This window comes from Tyto alba, unplaced genomic scaffold (genome assembly GCF_018691265.1).
Source record: "Tyto alba isolate M040663 unplaced genomic scaffold, T.alba_DEE_v4.0 Super-Scaffold_9, whole genome shotgun sequence".
In the NCBI taxonomy this organism is placed as follows: Eukaryota; Metazoa; Chordata; class Aves; order Strigiformes; family Tytonidae; genus Tyto; species Tyto alba.
In genome coordinates, this window is record NW_024881330.1 from 40345478 (window position 1) to 40364678 (window position 19201).

Consider the following 19201-nt stretch of genomic DNA (forward strand, 5'->3'; position numbering starts at 1 on the left):
CCCCCGCTGCGGCCTCACCGGTGTTGAGGCAGAAGGGCAGGATCGCCTCCCTCGACCTGCTGGCATTAGCTTTGCCGAATTCAGCCCCGAGTACCCATTCGCTTTCTTTGCAGCAAGGGCACGGCGATGGCCCATGTCCAGCCGGGTGCCCACCAGGACCCACAGGTCCGTTCCCGCCGAGCTGCTTTCCCGCCCGGTGGCCCGCAGCCTGTACCAGCGCCTGGCTTGTTCCTCCCCAGGGGCACCGCTTCGCCTTTCCCCTTGTTGAAGCTGCTCTCGCTACCTGTGCCCATCTCGGGGGGGGGGGGGGGGGGGGTGCAGCGGGAGCTGCGGGGACACCCACGCACCCAGGCGAGGGGAGCAGCCTGCAGGGGAAGGCGCGGAAAGGCGCACGGGGGGGGGGGGGGAGGGGGGCAGCGGCCCACGGGGGACTCCCGCCCCGGGCTCCCCCTTCTCCCCGCTCCCCCGGCTGCCACCGCCGGGCCGGCGGCCGCGCCCCCTGCCCCTGCCCGGGGGGAGGGCGGAGGGAGGGCCGAGGCACGGTGCGGAGCGCCCGCCTCGCCCCCCTCGCACACACCTCCCCTCGCAACACCCTCACGCGCGCACACACACGCGCGCTCGCAGCCTCACGGCCCCTCGCACCGCGCCCCCCCCCCCCACCCCCCCCCGCCCAGGCCGGGCGGTGGCAGCCGGGGCCGCTCGCAGGGTGCCCGCCCATGGCTGCTGACCGGAGCCTGATCGAGGGCGCCGAGCCCTTCCCGCGCCGGGAGGAGGCTCCGGAGTGGGGCTACGAGGAAGGTGAGGAGGCGGGCGGCGGCTGCGGCGGGGAGAAACTTTCCCCGCGGCCGGGGGAAGGTGGCGGCGGGAGGATTGAAGCAACGGCTGGGGGGGGGGGGGGGGGGGGTAGAAGCTGAGGGGACACACACACACACACACACACACACACACGCACCAAATCGCCCCCCGGCCGCCCCGAGCCGCGGGGAGGCGCCGGCCCGCAGCGGGGGGCAGGCCGGTCGCCGGCGGCCGCGGAGCCGATCGGCAGCGGTGACCGGGGCCGGCCCCGCGGAGCTGGCGCCCCCCCCCCCCGGTTCCCGCGGCGGGGCGGTCGGGGTGGGTGGCCCGGGGAGCCGCCGTGCCGGCTGCCCCCCGTAACGGCTCTCCCTTGTGTCCCAGGAGTGGAGTGGGGGCTGCTTTTCCCTGATGCTAACGGGGAGTACCAGTCGCCGATTAACTTGAACTCGAGAGAAGCCAGATATGACCCCTCGCTCCTGGAAGTGCGTTTGTCGCCAAACTACGTCGTGTGTCGTGACTGTGAAGTGATCAACGACGGGCATTCCATCCAGATTGCCCTGAAGTCGAAATCAGGTAGGCTGAGACACGGCCCCTGCTTTCCCCCCCCTCTTAGAGCTTTGCGGTGCCTCACGGCTCGCTGCCCGCTCGGCCGGTGAGAGCGTTGCTGTTGGCTTCGGTGGGGAAAAGGAGCAAGGTCTGCGGTGGGAGCTGCAGGTGTCAACACCCAAACCGGTCAGTCAGACTGCTCCCGAGCACGTCCAGAGTTCCCTCCTTGTGGTGCTGTCATCTAATTCACTGGCGCTGACGGCCCGTCTGCGTTCAGAAGCAGTCCAGGCTGTCCCTAACACGGTGAGATGCCAAACCATTTTGTACAGCTGGCAAAATCTGTCCTCAGGCCAAAGACTGTGTACGTTAAAAGAGCTTTTTCCATTAATTTGAGTGGGTTCTGAATACTGACTGCAGAATTGGGCGGCTTAAGATAGATACATCGTGCTTACAGTAGTGATGAAGAGCAGGTAGCAAAGCACTCCGCATTCCTTAATGTTTTTTTTGTGTTTTTTTTTTTAGTGTCATTCATCAAATAAAAACTAGAAGCAAATAATTAAAGAAACAATTCCAACTTAAGTGAAATTGCAGTATCTCATTCAGACCTTTCATGTGGGTAAACTCTTCTGTATGAAGGAGACAACTGTCAAGGAAGTAGGGAGAAAAAAAAATGTCCATTGTGCTTTTCAGCACTGTAGTAGTTCTTACCGTGTGTTTGGAAAAGCATCCAAGTTATTTGAACCAATCTTCGCTAGTAACAGCCTTTTCGGGGCATCTAAACAGCTGAATGTTGTCAAGCCATGAGACAGTCCATCTTTTGTTTCCTTCTGAGATCCCAGTAGTCCTGGGAGCTATAGCTGTGCTGAGAGTGGAGTCAGTTCAGTTTTACACTGGATTTTTGAAAAAGGAAGGATTTGTTATTTTACTAATGATGCTTTCCTTCGTAATGTAATATTCATGATAAATTCCATGTAGTATTGCAACACAGAACATTTATTTGCACAGAATTTGGCAGATTTGCAACAGGATAGAAATTTTATACTTCCAGTCAGTTTTACTGCCTTCGTGAGGAGCAGAGCTGTTTTCCCAAGGAGTAAAGGTCTCTCTGCTGGATCAGGAAGGTTCTTGAATTCTCCTGTGGAGGAGGTGAGAGTGACTGCAAAAGACATCATCGCTTGCATGCCAAAATGCAACTCCCTCAACCCTACTTTTCCCAAGGGCAGTTTGTAACTTAGTAGTAATATGTAGTAAGGTGGGACCGACACACCTAAACGCATGTGCAAAACCCTTGAAGACTTAAGAGAAGGACAGATTTCTTTTTAAACGTGAATGCACTGTGATGCCAGACTGATGAAACTGGAAATATAAGAAAAGGTGAAATAGAATAAAAGTTTATGACTGAGGAATGGAATTATGATCTAAGAAATCTTGGTTTAGTTTCAGCTTTTTTTTTAGATTTTACGTTACATCATTTCCCATTCTCAGTTTGTAAACTGGGGGATAATTTTTCCATTTTTGGGAGGGGGGAAGATGACGTTTGTTATTCCTACCAAGAGGAGAAAGAGTTAATGAGCTGTGTTTGACCTAGTATTCTGGCCAGTTTTCAGGAACTGCGGAAACTCCTGCAGCTTCTTTTCCTCACAGGGGATCTCTGATGACAAATCCATTTAGCCAGATTATTTTAATGGGAACTGTTGAGCACTAAATGCTTTTGAAACTCTGTCCAATTAATGTGGAAGAGATCCTCATCTACTGTAATGTTAGCGGTCGAAGAAAAACTTCTTTGTGGAAAAAAGCAAACTGATTAAGAGACATATTAAAAATCAATTTGTCATTACTGGTGATTGATTTTATCCTTTAATTCAGGACATGCAGTCCGTCTGGAATTCTTAAATCCTTCTCATTATTTAATTGCAAACATTTTCACAGACTGCTTCCAGTTCGATCATTGTACATGTGCTGTGCGTTAGGTGGAAGAAGCATGACCAGCTATGTCATGGAATTGTATATTGAAAAATGCTTTAGAGGGTATCCTGCTACCAGAGAGACTTCTTTTAAGCCAGCAGTGGATTGCACAGTGGATGATGGTTTCAGAATGATTTTCTAATGAAGAACAAAAAATTGCTGAAAGGCAAAGCAAAGTTAAGTATGTTTCATGCATTGACAAGGATCAAGATTTGATGAAAGGCAAAGGAAAGATAAACATGCTTCATGCGTTGAGATACTTTTATCATGGGATCAGTTTTATAATTTCATAATAATAATTATTATATAACAATAATAAAATAAACTCTTTGAAGCTTCTGGAGATCCAGAACTACATCATACAGAGAACATTTGTTCTAGTTTCACATTCTCCAGGAGCAATATTTTAAAAGAGAGAAAATGCTTAATTTTCCTAAGAAGTGGCACTAATTGAGTAACATGTTTCTTTTTATTTGTCCAGATTTCCCTAAATACTTCAATTGGTTGTTTCCCGCAGTGTTCACCAGATTTGTAGATTTTCCCTGTAGGTTATAGTTGTAGATAGCATATAGATAAAGCAAATTTAACGATCAAATCTGACTCTATAACTGCACTTAGGACATTTCATTTTAAAAACCGTAATGGCTGTCAGATTAGTTAGGAAGGATTATTAAAGGAGGATTCATTGGACTATTTCACTTTCTTCTTCAGTGTAATTGCTTATGGAAACCCTAACTGATCAGTTTTCTTCAGGTTTTTTTATAGTTCTGCACTTTTGTTTTTGTGTTTGTACAGCTGCAATATGATTCAATTGCTAAATCATGTTTTATTATTACATGATGTCTTGTGCTCCAAACTAAGGCCGTTTAGTTTGTGTGTCAAAATAACTTTATATTATGGAACTTTAATCCCCTGAAATTGTAGGTTATGCAATTAAATAATCCTGTCGATAATCAGAGATTGTAAAAGCTTCATTCAAAGTCTGTGAAATGTAAGCTAGAATTTAATGGATTCTGAGGAAGACTTTGAGTGTCCTTAAGTAAAATCCAACCCTGTCTAGAAGCCAATATTCAGTGATTTCAGTGGGAAGTTACTTATAGCTTGTGAGGTAATATTTGATCTGAAGCAGATTCAGAAATCCCTGGGTCAAACGTTTCCACTGATTAATTCCAAAGTAGATTGGGCCTCACAAGGTATGACTGCTCACTTTTACTACTTAGGGTGGAAGTCTCTATGACTGCAAAAGAATCAAGCTACTATATAAATTGTGTGTGTGTGTGTGTTGCAATTGTGGACAGATGCTTTTAAGAAATTCTGGATGTTTAAAAAACTGAGGTAAAAAACCAAGCCATGCCTGCCTAGAAGCTGCTTTTAAGTAAACTAGGTATGTTGTTGCTCCTGTGTGTAGGTTTGATTATATTTGGATATGGAGGCATTCTGTATCTCAGAAGCCTGACAGGTGGTGTATGACTGAACACCTTTACCTAGCAAAATATTGGCAATCAAAAGTTTTCTATCAGTTTCTGTGACTCATAGCAAATATAGGTGACAGAGATTAAGCATTTGGACAAGTTGGAGGTAGTTACCAGTTCAATTCAGAACCCCCACCATCTGTTAAGAGTGCACAGATACTGTCTTGATAAAAGCAATAAACATATTCACTCTTCTGACCGATAAAGGTACAATGTTTTTATTCTGTGTTATGACCAGCTGTTCTGCCTTATAAAACAAAGAGTGCAGCATGACAGCAGTTTCACTGTTGTTTGCAACAGTGCCTGAATTTACGTTCTGTACCTGCACGGTACTTCAAAAGTAAGGATGTCAAGTCTGTCAACTTCACTCTTCTCCACTCTAGTACTGCTGGTAATGAAGAAGCTTGCAACAATATCCCCACTGTATTTGGAGAATACATTCAGTGGCTTCTCTTGCTTCGAAAGCCAAGTTCCTTACCATTTGTCTTCTTTCCCAGTGCTATTAGGGGGACCATTACCTCGAGGACATGAGTTTGAACTGCACGATGTTCGATTTCACTGGGGAAGAGAAAACCAGCGTGGTTCTGAACACACGGTTAATTTTAAGGCCTTTCCCATGGAGGTAAGAGTGACGCTGCATTGCATAACATCTGCTAAATGCAAAAGATTTGATTTCACACCCTGAATTCCTGGTAGTTCAAAAGAGAGTTTCTTTAAGCTCAGCGTTTCCTTGCTTTATATTTCAACCACAAAGTTGTCTTGTTGAGGTGTGCTTTACCGCAGGTAAATTAAGATATGCATCTGGAATAGAATGCCTCCAGCACTCTTCACATCGTATGATTAATTGGTCATAAAGTTAACTTGCAGAATTATTAACTTCTGTTTTAATAATACTAGCGTTCTAACAAAATCTGCCATTTCAACTCTTCCTATGTCACCTTGACTAGTAGCTATAGATGGGGAGAACTAGCCACTGGAAATATTTCCATGGTGAACAGCTTAGGTAAATTTGGAGTAAGTGTAGAGCAATTTGTTCATGAAACAGCTTTACATACCTGAAAATTGAAGATTATGTGATATTCTTGGGTATGTTCTGTAATATCTCAATGAATGATGAAATTATGAAACAAAATTATGCTCATGCAGTCTGAAAAAATTGAGCTGTTCATGGGGGTGTCAGTTTGGTCTCCTGGGCAACCCAAAATGCTAGGACCTATTTATCCTGCCCTCCAGCAGCCATTTATCATATTATTTCACTTCCCACCGTCCCAGTGATTATACTTGTTAGTGAGTGGCTTGGAGTATCCCTTGGACCCTGGGCTGCAAGACTAGTTTTAACAGATACCAACCCTGATGTTTTTTGACTTCAGCTTTGCATCTTTTATTTAATTTGTTGTGCACTATCCGTTTTAAAGAAACTCAAGATTTTTCCAGAGCTCTTTGAGGTTTTTTTTGCCTTATTTATCTACCATAATCCCTCATGAGCCTGAAACTGTTTCCTTTTTCTCTGTGTTGTTCAGTGCTAGGAAATTTGTTACTGTAGCATTACATTTGTGAGTGCCAGACTACTGGAACAGAACTGCTTTACTGGAAAGGATATAAAAAGTATTAGAGCAACTACTGCAGAGCTAAATGGAAAAAGCTGGTGGATTTATCTAATTCCTAGGGTTGTTCAGGTACTTTCTTTAAGAGTTGTGGGTCAGATTTTGGTCTCTGCTGTTTGCTATTTTGAACTGGTCCATCAAAAAACCCCATATATACAGTCACTCATAAGGGCTTTGCAGGTTGAGTTGAGGCAAATAATAAAATCATAGAATCATTTCATTCATAAAAGACCTTTACGATCATCGAGTCCAACCGCAAACCTGACACTGCCAAGTCCACCACTGAACCATGTCCCTAAGTGCCACATCTATGTGTAGGTCCTCTTTGCAGGTTGATTTCAGGCAGAGCCCAGCAGTGCAGGAAAATTCCTTGGATGGGGAAGACTCATCAACCAAGGGGAAAGAAGAGGAATCACCTCTGCATCCTGTTTACCTGGCATAATATATATACACCATGATTTATATGGGCAGTAAGACCTTCAAGATACGGCAGTGCTCCCCCGGGGCAGGAAGTAGCTTATGTTCCTTATGAAACAGCTCTACTTAGAGCTTTTCCTCAAGGCTGATCCAGCACGTGGTGATCAAGAAATACTGACGTGAACTATATCAAGAGCTGTACTTGGGAGTCTACAAGGGTCTCCTTGTTTGCTAAGGATCACTGTAAACAGTCTTGGTGGTATGTGGGAACAGTCTATTGATAATGTACAGAAACCCCAGAATTCTCTACTCCAAATCAGTCTAGAGAAAAATATACTTGACCCAGAGATGCAAAACAGCAAACTTAATCAGTCATGAAGGGATTTAATTCTTCACCAACTTTAAAAGCAGCATGGCAGCTGCACAAACAGAATTCTGGCACAGTTGAAGAACATCACCTGGAGGTGAGCAAGCTGGTGTTACCCTGTCTCTTGCATCAGAGCAGCTTTCAGCTAGACCCTGATCTGTTACTGATGCAAAAATTCTGTAGCAGGAAATAAGTGACTTATAATACACTTCAAATACTGTGTGAATGTTTAATTCTGTAAACAGATCCTTATGCAGATGAATTCTTCTGACAGAAAATGACAGCGTTCCTTGTCGTATCCAAGGTCGGTTGCACACAGGTGTATTGGCTGAGCCAGTTCATCATCTTCTGCCCCATGTTGCAAGAAAGTGCAGGGCAGTTTGTTCAACAGAATTGCATTTCCTTCTGCTATATGCACAAAGAGCTGCTGTATTAACTCAATCTCAAATTGTCCAAATCAAATATTATACTTGGGCAATAATAAAACAGGTGCTTATGACGACTATAAATGTTTATGAAGTAGTACGCCTGAGCCTCCACAATGGAAGACTTTCTGTTTCCATTCCAGGGATTGCCCCATCTAATTTTTTTCTGTGAAGAAGAATCATTCTGATCAAGAGACCAGGAAATCTTACTTTCTTAACTTTTAACATTAGCATTGTTCCAGCAACATACAGGTGTTGGAAAACACTGTATCCTGAAGGCATATTGGGCTTGATTTTCGCTGGGTTTGTTAGTTACTGAATGCAGACAGTGGTGGGTGCCTATTTTGGCTACATACAAACAGTCTGGTGTAGTTTATGCTTTCATCCTGTACTAAATACAAAATAAACTGGCAGTTGTTTGTGCACAAGTGCATGCCTAGAAATATGTTGAGCACCAAGTGCATAAGTTTTGGTCTTCTGCCAGTGGAGCAAATCTAGTAGGATGTTTTCCTACGAAACTAGAAATGATTTACAAAGGAAATGACAAGGATTTTAAGTTCTCCTCTCTTTGTGGGCGGAAGACAAGTCAAGGGGATAAGCAGTAGTATAAAAACCATCAGTGCTTGATTTACGTGGGTACATTAACAACACAACAAACTAGGCCCAGATTATATATTCCATTACATTGTTATAAACCCCAAGCAGTTCTACAGAAACCAACTTTGAGTTTGAAGAGATCTATCTGAGATGACTATCTAAGACTATGTTTTGACAGGAGCAGCAGTTTGATTTTTTACGACTGAAGACTGCAAGGCTTCATTTTATTACATTGGACTACATAGTTGTGGAACAGCTTCAGATTATCAGAGTAATGATCTTTGCAAAGGATGACTAAAAAAGAGTGTTATTTTATTTTTCAAAATTTGGAAGACACTCTTCAGTTACTTCCTTATTCTCTTCACCTTTGATACTGTAATTGCTTTTATAGATATTAGGCAATATCCTGTATTAGTTGGGTAATATCCCATGTCTCTTAATGTCTATTATTTCTTAATAGACAGCTGGGGCCTTTGCATGTGGTTGGGATATATAGCCTTATGGTGAAATGGGTTAGACTGCTAAGCTTATGTAACCTCTGGAACAGCTTATTGAAACAATTCACACTGCTGAAAACCATTGTTCATGTGGCTTGGGGGGGGAGTTCATTGTTATTTTTATTATTCAGCAAAGATATTTTTTCCACCTTGACTGAAAAAAACAGAATGTTGACAGTAACACACCAGTGTTACCATTTTCACTAAAACATTTGTGTTTGCAATCAGTCAGGAAAGCAGGACAAAACAATAAAGAGTTGTCAAGGGTAAATACTGTAACACATCTTTTTATACAAATGAGGGCTGTGCGTATCAGTACAACACTCCAGTCTATTCCATGAAAACAAGAGCATGAAGTCCCTTCTTGCCTTTTGGCCAGAAACTGGAAGGAGACATTTGTGCTACTTTCTCCAGAAATCTTTCCCACCAAGTACTTCTACTGCACGTAAATGGTGTTGCTTTGCCTTTTGGCCAAAGCTGATTTGGCCAATGCTTGTGCTAAATATCTAGTTATGATCTTAACACTGAGAGACTGTTTCTTGCCAGCAAATGGAACAAGGTACCAAAGATTAGACTCTGCTTTACAGTACACGTTTCCACAGAGCAGTAAAATCCACACTTATACATGTGATTTACCTGAACCTGATTTAGGTGTAAGAAAGAGAGGAACTACTTGACATCTTTATTCCTCTCATTAGTGCCAGGAGAATGGATTGGAGAAGGAGGAAGAACAAATGAAGATCTAAGGGAACTCTGACTCTCTCCCTTACCTTTGAGGTATAACAGGGAGATAGAGGGGGACATGAATAGCAAATTACTGCTGTTTATTTTTGTTGTTAACAAAGTTAAAATAGCAGCAGCTAAAAATGGAGTCCCATTGTACCCAATCTTTGTATAAACACAGCATACTATAGTGCCAGGCTGAATCAATTTACAGTCAAAAAAGACAGGAAAGACAGCAGGGGAAAGTGAACCATATAACAGCATCAGTGCTATTTTATGGAAATAAAAGGAAAAGGAAAGAAAAGAAAAAAGAAAAGGAAAAGAAGAAAAAAGAAAAGAAAAGAAAAGAAAAGAAAAGAAAAGAAAAGAAAAGAAAAGAAAAGAAAAGAAAAGAAAAGAAAAGAAAAGAAAAGAAAAGAAAAGAAAAGAAAAGAAAAGAAAAGAAAAGAAAAGAAAAGAAAAGAAAAGAAAAGAAAAGAAAAGAAAAGGAAGAGAAAAGAAAAGAGAAAAGAAAGAAAAGAGAAAAGAAAAGAAAAGAAAAGAAAAGAAAAGAAAAGAAAAGAAAAGAAAAGAAAAGAAAAGAAAAGAAAAGAAAAGAAAAGAAAAGAAAAGAAAAGAAAAGAAAAGAAAAGAAAAGAAAAGAAAAGAGAAAAGAAAGAAAAGAGAAAAGAAAAGAAAAGAAAAGAAAAGAAAAGAAAAGAAAAGAAAAGAAAAGAAAAGAAAAGAAAAGAAAAGAAAAGAAAAGAAAAGAAAAGAAAAGAAAAGAAAAGAAAAGAAAAGAAAAGAAAAGAAAAGAAAAGAAAAGAAAGAGAAAAGAAGAGAAAAGAGAAAAGAAAAGAAAAGAAAAGAAAAGAAAAGAAAAGAAAAGAAAAGAAAAGAAAAGAAAAGAAAAGAAAAGAAAAGAAAAGAAAAGAAAAGAAAAGAAAAGAAAAGAAAAGAAAAGAAAAGAAAAGGAAGAGAAAAGAAAAGAAAAGAAAAGAAAAGAAAAGAAAAGAAAAGAAAAGAAAAGAAAAGAAAAGAAAAGAAAAGAAAAGAAAAGAAAAGAAAAGAAAAGAAAAGAAAAGAAAAGAAAAGAAAAGAAAAGGAAGAGAAAAGAAAAGAAAGAGAAAAGAAAAGAAAAGAAAAGAAAAGAAAAGAAAAGAAAAGAAAAGAAAAGAAAAGAAAAGAAAAGAAAAGAAAAGAAAAGAAAAGAAAAGAAAAGAAAAGAAAAGAAAAGAAAAGAAAAGAAAAGAAAAGAAAAGGAAGAGAAAAGAAAAGAAAAGAAAAGAAAAGAAAAGAAAAGAAAAGAAAAGAAAAGAAAAGAAAAGAAAAGAAAAGAAAAGAAAAGAAAAGAAAAGAAAAGAAAAGAGAAAAGAAAGAAAAGAGAAAAGAAAAGAAAAGAAAAGAAAAGAAAAGAAAAGAAAAGAAAAGAAAAGAAAAGAAAAGAAAAGAAAAGAAAAGAAAAGAAAAGAAAAGAAAAGAAAAGAAAAGAAAAGAAAAGAAGAGAAAAGAGAAAAGAAAAGAAAAGAAAAGAAAAGAAAAGAAAAGAAAAGAAAAGAAAAGAAAAGAAAAGAAAAGAAAAGAAAAGAAAAGAAAAGAAAAGAAAAGAAAAGAAAAGAAAAGAAAAGAAAAGAAAAGGAAGAGAAAAGAAAAGAAAAGAAAAGAAAAGAAAAGAAAAGAAAAGAAAAGAAAAGAAAAGAAAAGAAAAGAAAGAAAAGAAAAGAAAAGAAAAGAAAAGAAAAGAAAGAAAAGAAAAGAAAAGAAAAGAAAAGAAAAGGAAGAGAAAAGAAAAGAGAAAAGAAAAGAAAAGAAAAGAAAAGAAAAGAAAAGAAAAGAAAAGAAAGAAAAGAAAAGAAAAGAAAAGAAAAGAAAAGAAAAGAAAGAAAAGAAAAGAAAAGAAAAGAAAAGGAAGAGAAAAGAAAAGAAAAGAAAAGAAAAGAAAAGAAAAGAAAAGAAAAGAAAAGAAAAGAAAAGAAAAGAAAAGAAAAGAAAAGAAAAGAAAAGAAAAGAAAAGAAAAGAAAAGGAAGAGAAAAGAAAAGAAAGAGAAAAGAAAAGAAAAGAAAAGAAAAGAAAAGAAAAGAAAAGAAAAGAAAAGAAAAGAAAAGAAAAGAAAAGAAAAGAAAAGAAAAGAAAAGAAAAGAAAAGAAAAGAAAAGAAAAGAAAAGAAAAGAAAAGAAAAGAAAAGAAAAGAAAAAAAGAAAAGGAAAAAAGAAAAGAAAAAAGATAAAAGTTTCCACTGCTTCTGAAGTGAAGGGAAACAAAGAAAATTATGCCTTAAAGGTGTCTCTTCCTCTTAGTTACTCAAGTGGTGGTGTGACCAAAGGCACAATCTGACCATGAGGGAACAGTTGTTCTGAAATAAAACTGTATCTGAGAAAATAAAAAGATTCCTTTCACCACTTGTAATATACAGGAGGATATTCTCTGTAATCCATCCTCTTTAAAATGTAGGATTATACTAGCTGTGAACCATGTGAAAGCTCTCAGTAGAAGAGGATTGGCAGCAAATCATTTAAAAAATGTTTCCAAGATGTGCAGGAAGATTAAAAACTGTATTATTGTATTTTGTATTGTATTTGTATGTAGAGTTTTTGAGTAGAACAGAAGGAAATCCAGTTGCCTGAGGGACCAGAATCAGTTCTGTGCAGGAAAAACAAAAGATGCTTCTTTCTGTTGTGTAATGAAGAGCAGACTAATACATTCTGTAGACTCTTTCAGAGCTACTGAAATACCTGCTGCAATGAAATCAAAGATAATGCAAAAAACATATCCTACCCTTGATCTGATTTAAACCATTAAGTTTTCCTTTGTTCACGTGATATGGTGCCTGCCTGAGAATCTCATCAGACAAAGTTACAGCTTTAGGGCTTCTGGTTAGGCTGTTGACATTATACTTACCTGCTCAAGTCTTTACCGTCTTCGGTGTGGGGATTTCCCTGTGCTCAGCTCTGAAACCAGAGACCTCCACACTATGCATCCCCCTTCTGGCATTTCTTGAGAGGAGGAATCATGCTTTCAACACAGAAAATTCATTCTTTGCCAACTTTTTAATATTCTTTGCCAATATTATTTAAACTTGCCGTCTGTTTTAGTCAGTTTCTTATTAGCTTACTGAGTTAAAAAAAAAAATAAAACAGAGTATTTGTAATTGTAATAGAAGGCCTGGGAGATAGTGTGCATGCAAGCGTGTCTCTCCCTCTTTATGCAGAGACTTGCAAACTGCAGTGAGACTGGGTAGGTGTGAATGGCAAGCAGGATTTAATCCATAATGACAGTAGTTTCTCATATGTGAGCTCAGTTCTGTTATCTGTGGATTTTTGCCAGTAGCTTTAATGGGACTATGATCCCAGTCATAAACCCTAACAGAAAAGATTTTAAACCAAGGAGTAAATCCTGTTGCTTTAGCTGATTGCATTGATTACCTGCTTGTGAAAAAAAAAAAAAAATTAATACATTCCGCTCACTTTGGCAGCACAAAACCTTTCAATGAAGAATATCTTGCTTAGGCAGTCATGAATTTAACAGGAGGCAAAAAGAACAGATTCCTAAAGGGTTTACATTGCTTCGTGCTGAGGTCTGGAACTCTGCTCAGGAATTATCCAAATTTTCTGGTGGAAAATTAATTTGTTACTGAAAGGCTTGGACGGTTTTCTAAATTTTTGAATCATTGTAGATGAATACTGTGAGCCATGATTAAAACAGTGCATAATATAAGAAAATGATGACATTAATGTAATAACTATATCCTTGGCAGATTATGAATAACAGATTAATAATAGTTTAAAGTAGATATGCCCATTGGACATTATCTCATTTTCAAGGACAGCATTGTGAAAAAACACAGGAAAATCAGGCCAATATCTAAGCAGATGTTTTCACTTTTGTTTTCCAAATTGGCAATGATTTATACAGAAACAATATTTTATACATTATGTAGATGCCATTTACAAACATAACAGCAATACTTAGCTTTACACAGCACTCCATGGGCAAAACTGGTCCTAGCACCAATTCCAGAGCTGTCAGTGAATTATATTATGTGGGATCTTAGCCCCATATGTGCAGGTGTTAAAGTATTTTTCTGCATTTTAATATGTACCATACGCTCCATGGTATCCTAATTGTCGTGACTTCTGTTCGGTGGTTTTTTTTTTTTTTTTGGTTGTTTTTTTTTTTTTTTTAATAATGGTACAAAGATGGGAGGTCTGCATCCCCTCCCATTATACTGGGAAACAGAAAACCAGCAACAAGATAAAAACAAAATTAACCACTACTGTAAAAGCACATGTGAGCAGCTTATGACTCCTGGAGATTGCTAGTTGCTAAGGTCTTTCAGTATTATATTTTTATTGTGGTTGAGGGTTAATTTGACCTAAATAGGCACATGCAGACTCTGAAGTATACTTTGTTTCTAGGTGATTTGTCAACATGAGCTTGGATTGGCCCTTGTTTTGCTCAGTCACATATAGTTTGAATTTTTCAGGGAATACATCTGCGTGCTTTGTATTGTGGATTCATGAAAGCAGGTGCAAAAATGGTCTCATGTGCTAGCACAGACGTGCTTTTAGCTTGGCTAGCACCTGAGAAATGCTCAGTTAAGGTCTGTGGAAGAGCTGTACACATTTTGAGAGGTAGCAAATGTGATTTCCCTTCTGTGCAAAATCTGCAATTTATTTATTGGATTATGGAAGATGTACAAGCTGCAAGACACCAGTTCAAAGAAGGGTGGCATTAACAGTCTATACTGAAGCTTCTTTATCCTTTGTCTCTCTTTTAAGAGTTATCTTATTTACAGCTAGTTGTGTGTGGAGAAGCTTTGTGGATCATACGTACCTAAAACTCTTTTGAGGTGGCTGTTGCAATAGTCTGTGATTTGTAATTTCTACCAGGATGGAGAATTTCAGTATACTTTTATGAAATAAATGGTCCAAACTACAAATGACTGAGCAGAATAGGAAAAGCTCTTCTAAGGAGAAATGTTGCAGGTGGAGAGAAGTTGGGTGAAGGAAATGGGATAAGAAAATGAGGAGTGACTCAAGAGGGGAGCCCTTATCTGGGCTCCCTGTTCCATTTTACCTCAGCTTACTGATTTAGTTCTGCCAGAAGTTGCAGACAGTCTTCGTGCTTTGCCTGTAACAGACATTTTGCACCAAATTTTCATGCAGTTATGCCGGGCTAGGATGCAATGTTCGGTTGCAGCCTGTAGGAACAGGTTTGATGGCACTGCATTCTCATGCAGGTAGGCAAGTGACCTTGAATAAAATGGCTCTTAGCAATTCCTGTCTGTGGTGGAAACAATATATCTTCTGATTCTTTTTAAAAAGACATGAATCTTTCCCACTCCTTGAACAGAATTACAGTTTTGCCTTCTCCTTATTTTACTTCCTCACACAAGCGTCTTGGTGACAGTGCTTGTACTCATGGATATAGAGGCTGCTGTCACGTCATCCCTTATTCCAAACCCCATTCCCACCTCTAACAAGACAGCTACGTATGTTGTCTCTCTTCTGTGGGAGAAAAGCTTGTGTAGTCACTTAGAAGATGGGACTTCTGAAGAGGATTTAAACCCAGGTTTGAGTGCAACAAGATGGCTGCTCAGGTCTCTTCCTTGCTATTTTTCTTGGCTGTGTGCCCTTGATGTGATTTGCTTCAGTTGTACATCTTATTCTAATTGCTTCCATGATCATTGCTGGCACTCTGCTCGCATTTTGCTTCAGTTTCTTGGAGCTGTGGGTCTCCTGTTTGTTTTTCCTTGGCACTTTACCCTAACCATTGGGTCTAACTGTTTTTCTATCTAAGACCTGTTATTTGTGGAAAAAGCTGGATGGGAAAGGAGATTCCTTATTTTGTCACTTTCCACTCTGCATTCTTGAGTCAGGACCAGTTCCTAAATTGGGCCCAGTGCATGAGTGAATACTCTGAGAGAGATTATAGCTTTCTGGTGCTAACCCCAAAATTTTGTGTTACTTGTGCAAATGGTACACATGCGGCTCTTAAGAGGTAAAGGATGAAACTTGTAGATCACCTAAGAGCTGAAAACAGTTGAAGACTTTGACAAGTGTTTGCCATCATGCCTGAGTGCTTCACAAGCACAAATAATGTAATCCTTAAAACATCAGTGTGAGGGAGAAAAGGTCTGCTGTTGCCAATGAACTGGTAGAGTACAGGTTCAAAGGGATTAACTTGTTTGGCCATGGTCATACATGCTGCCTTGTTCATAACTGACAGAGAACTGACTCATGATTCCTAGATGCTTGAATTCTAGTAAGTTTTTCAGGCACTGTAGTACCAAAATACCAAACTTTAGGTTGTAAATCCCAGTTCAGCAATTTAACCACAGGGCTATCTGATGCCCTAGTCCATAGACCGTACTTCTGTCAGAGAGAATAGTCTCACGGGTCATTCCTGCCTTCTAGCTGTGCCAGCATTTAACCACGTAATGAACTGGACTGAGGAACAGTTAAAAGTTTAACAAAATTTGGGGAGTTTATGAAACTGTGGGAGAGGAGAAAAATATGAACTACATTGTGCAATCTGCAAACTTGCAATTCAACAGAAAACTGGTGGAGATGCATAATGAGTGTTATTATTTCCATGGAAGCTTAGACAACATTACAGAAAAAACCTGACTGAGTTTCCTAGAGGAGCGTAGTATGGAAGAGCAACTTCTAACTAGAGAACAGTCAAGGTTATGACTTAAGTAGGTGATATGCAGCTGCAGATTCTTATTTCTTTAGAGAGACCCTTAGCTTTGAAACAGAGGGAACTGTGGGATTCAGATCAGTTCTTAATAAAACTTAGTAAATTAGCAGGGAAGGAGTGTTTTTTATTCTGCCCTCATTAGAGAATCAATTGTTGAAAATTAAATCAGTGATTTAAATCCTTCTGCATACGAACAGTCTGGTTTTAAATCCAAGACAACAGATTGCAGCCAACACTTTGTGGAATTGGACATGCTTATATTAAATGCTTAGTCATATAAATAACACTTCCAGAATTAAATACTTAACCCATAGCACTTCATGTTTTCTGTCTTCTTGATGGCATTGCTAGTCTGTAATATCATCAACTATTCATCAAGGGCCAGTTTTCCAAGCTTCTTGCTTTCTAACTGTGGAGTTATAAAAGCACATGCAGACACACACATACACCCACACAGGTTGGCAAGAATCCAGAGTAAAAGCAGACTGGAGAACCCTGCACTAAAATCCTCGATTTTTCCTTCCTGCTGCATAGTTCAAGGGAAAGAAAAAGCCTTTTTCCTGTTAGTACAGGTAAGGGCAAACCTAGGGCACCTCAGCCTACATGTTTGCTGGGGCCAGATGTGGTATCAGGGAGCAATCACCTGCTCTGTGGTGCTCCTTGCTTCACACACTGAGCAGAAACTTGGCACAGCAAAGAACCTGGCCTATGAATCTGACAGTAATAATTGCGTAGCTTTTAATTTTCTCACTGATTAGGTTGACACCGCAAGTCAGCAACCTAGAAACAAGGGTACTTTGGCTTTTTCATTCATTTTCTTAGCCTGTATACTTTTATCACACTTGGGAAAATGTTAATTTCTGATTAATTCCTGTTTTCATCTCATGTGCATGCCAATAGAAATAAGCAGTGCATATGCTTTCAAACAGGAATTAAAAATAAATACACACAAATTACAAATTGCAGCGTCCTCAGTTTCCCCTATACCCTTCAATGCTTTGCCAATGATTTTCCTAAGAGACAGGCAAAGCTAATGTGACATGTCGGCAGCTTCTGTGGGCAAACGAGATATTTTGATCTTCTGTTCAAGGCCTGAACAAAAGGGGTGTGGGTGGTGTTTGCAAAACCTTCTTCAGGTTGGTGTCCTTCACAGAAACTCAAGGTAGGTGAAGACATTGGCACTGTGGTTGCATTAACCATGAAGATAGATTATGGCCATGCTTTGCCTCCCTGTGAGGGCTGAGAGAACTGCAGTGGTGTTTGGCTTCGTGTCATCCTCCTTGTGTTCTCCTCCTGTTTCCTAACCTCGTGTACAGTGGAAATTAAGCCTCTCTTTGAAGTGTTAGTCCATCTCTGGTTAGAAAAGGGTCACAAGATTTGACCTGTTTTTCCTGTTTTTCCTTTTTTTATTAAGTTTAAATTAATTTTTTTATTTTTTTATATTTTAACCTTTTGGCTTCTTTTGCTGGAACAGAAAGAAGAACACTCAGTTGGATTTTTATGGTTCCCATTACTTTTCTTTTTAGCTTACTCTTTGTAACTTCAGTCTTTTGAGTCTTTCCATATGTCAGTACTTGCTGCTGTTAATTTCATTTTTTTTCAATGGACCAGTACTTCTCTGTCATATATGAAATGAGGCTACTGCATGTGATTAGACTGTTCAAAGAGGACACAGATTCCTGTTTAATATTAGATGTTGCGATGTTTTTATTATTCTTTTTCAGTATGGTTTACCTATGTCAGTACTTCTCTAGCACAAGAGATTCACCGCAGCAACTGTGAGAGTGTTTCTTGAGGTGCTGCAAATAATTCAGTATTTCCACTGTTCCTTATCTTTTCAGTGGCATGCCTGAGGGCATGCCACACAATTGCCTAGCCTACTGTTGTTGTTGTTTGGCCGGCTTCTTGGTAAGAGAATAGATTTTGGAAGGTGTCTTTGGAACCCTTCTTTTTATGATCTAACTAAAATAATTTTATTTACAGCCGTGTTACATTTCCGTCACAGAGAGGAGAGCGCTAGTCAGCAAGGGTTCTGGACTTTGCTGATGTCTGAGTCAAGCATTTGTTCTGCATTTTTAGCTGAGAATTTAGTTTTTGACCCGAGACATATAGTATGTCACACTGTGACTGTGAGGTTGTTTGTTAAAGCGCTATGCCCAGGATTCCTTGTACTCTGCTTCAACTTGATTTGTTTGCACCTAATTTCTCTGATTTTAGATTACAGACTTCTTTGTTCAGGGAATGTCACCTTGTTCTGTACATACTTGGAGCCTGACGGTTAACCCACAGACTAGACCTGCTATATCTTTAATGCTTTCAAAAAATTGTAACAAGCAGAAGTTCAGCAGAAGCTGTGCTTTCCCTTCTCCCACATTATATTAATCAAGAGGTTTTTAACGCTAACAGTGTTGTCATCTGTGTTTCTTGGCGCTGCTTTCAGAGTGTCTCTTAGGGATGGAATTAGCATTGCTTTCAAAGGTAGGCAGAGTTCTCTTTATGTGATTTTTTTAACGACAATGACCTATGTGTGAAATTTTAAAGATTTAATTTCTGTTGAAATTCTGTGGCACCTATCCACAATAGAAGCATTGAAATATTGAAATCTACAAGCATAAACCGAGTACACTGATTAATAACCTAACTTCCTTGGCTACTTCTTCATCCTCTTCTTCTTCTTGATTTTGCCCAGAGTTCATGATCTAGTAATTTGCTTTTATTTGCATTTGCATTTTCGAAGGAGACATATTTACCTTGACTGAACTGTAATGTTTAACCATGCTGGCTTTGTTACTTTATGAGTTTTTGTTTTTTTTTTTTTGTGGCATGGAGTATGCACATGTACTCCTGCTTCTCCTAAGACATTTTCAAACAGCCTCTGTATAAATTGCATTAACTGTAATTTGCTAAACCTCTCCTTCGGGCTGTTAATAACTAACTTTCTATTTTTTTAGTTACTTTTCTTGAAGCTGTATACCCTGGTCATATCCTTGGTTCGGTCCCCTTGTGAGGATTTGGAACTTAATTACTGTATGTTATGGTTGCTGCCAGCAGCTTAGTCAATTGCTTCCTGAAACAATTCAGTGCCAAGTCAAGTATCAACTCATAAATTCT

The 19201-nt window shown here is 39.6% G+C and overlaps 1 protein-coding gene across 2 annotated transcripts in view; it reads left to right on the top strand.

Annotated features, from left to right (window-relative positions):
• Positions 1–439: 439 nt before the first annotated feature.
• Positions 440–19201, top strand: part of CA8 (carbonic anhydrase 8) — a 53727-nt gene continuing 34965 nt past the window's right edge. Inside the window, exons 1-3 of one of the 2 annotated variants that reach the window (XM_042786189.1) lie at positions 440–798; positions 1177–1368; positions 5276–5400. In XM_042786189.1, the coding sequence (XP_042642123.1) occupies positions 717–798; positions 1177–1368; positions 5276–5400 (399 nt within the window). In that variant the 5' untranslated portion in view covers positions 440–716. The remainder of the gene's footprint in view (positions 799–1176; positions 1369–5275; positions 5401–19201) is intronic. The other variant, XM_032994870.2, reaches the window with a different exon arrangement.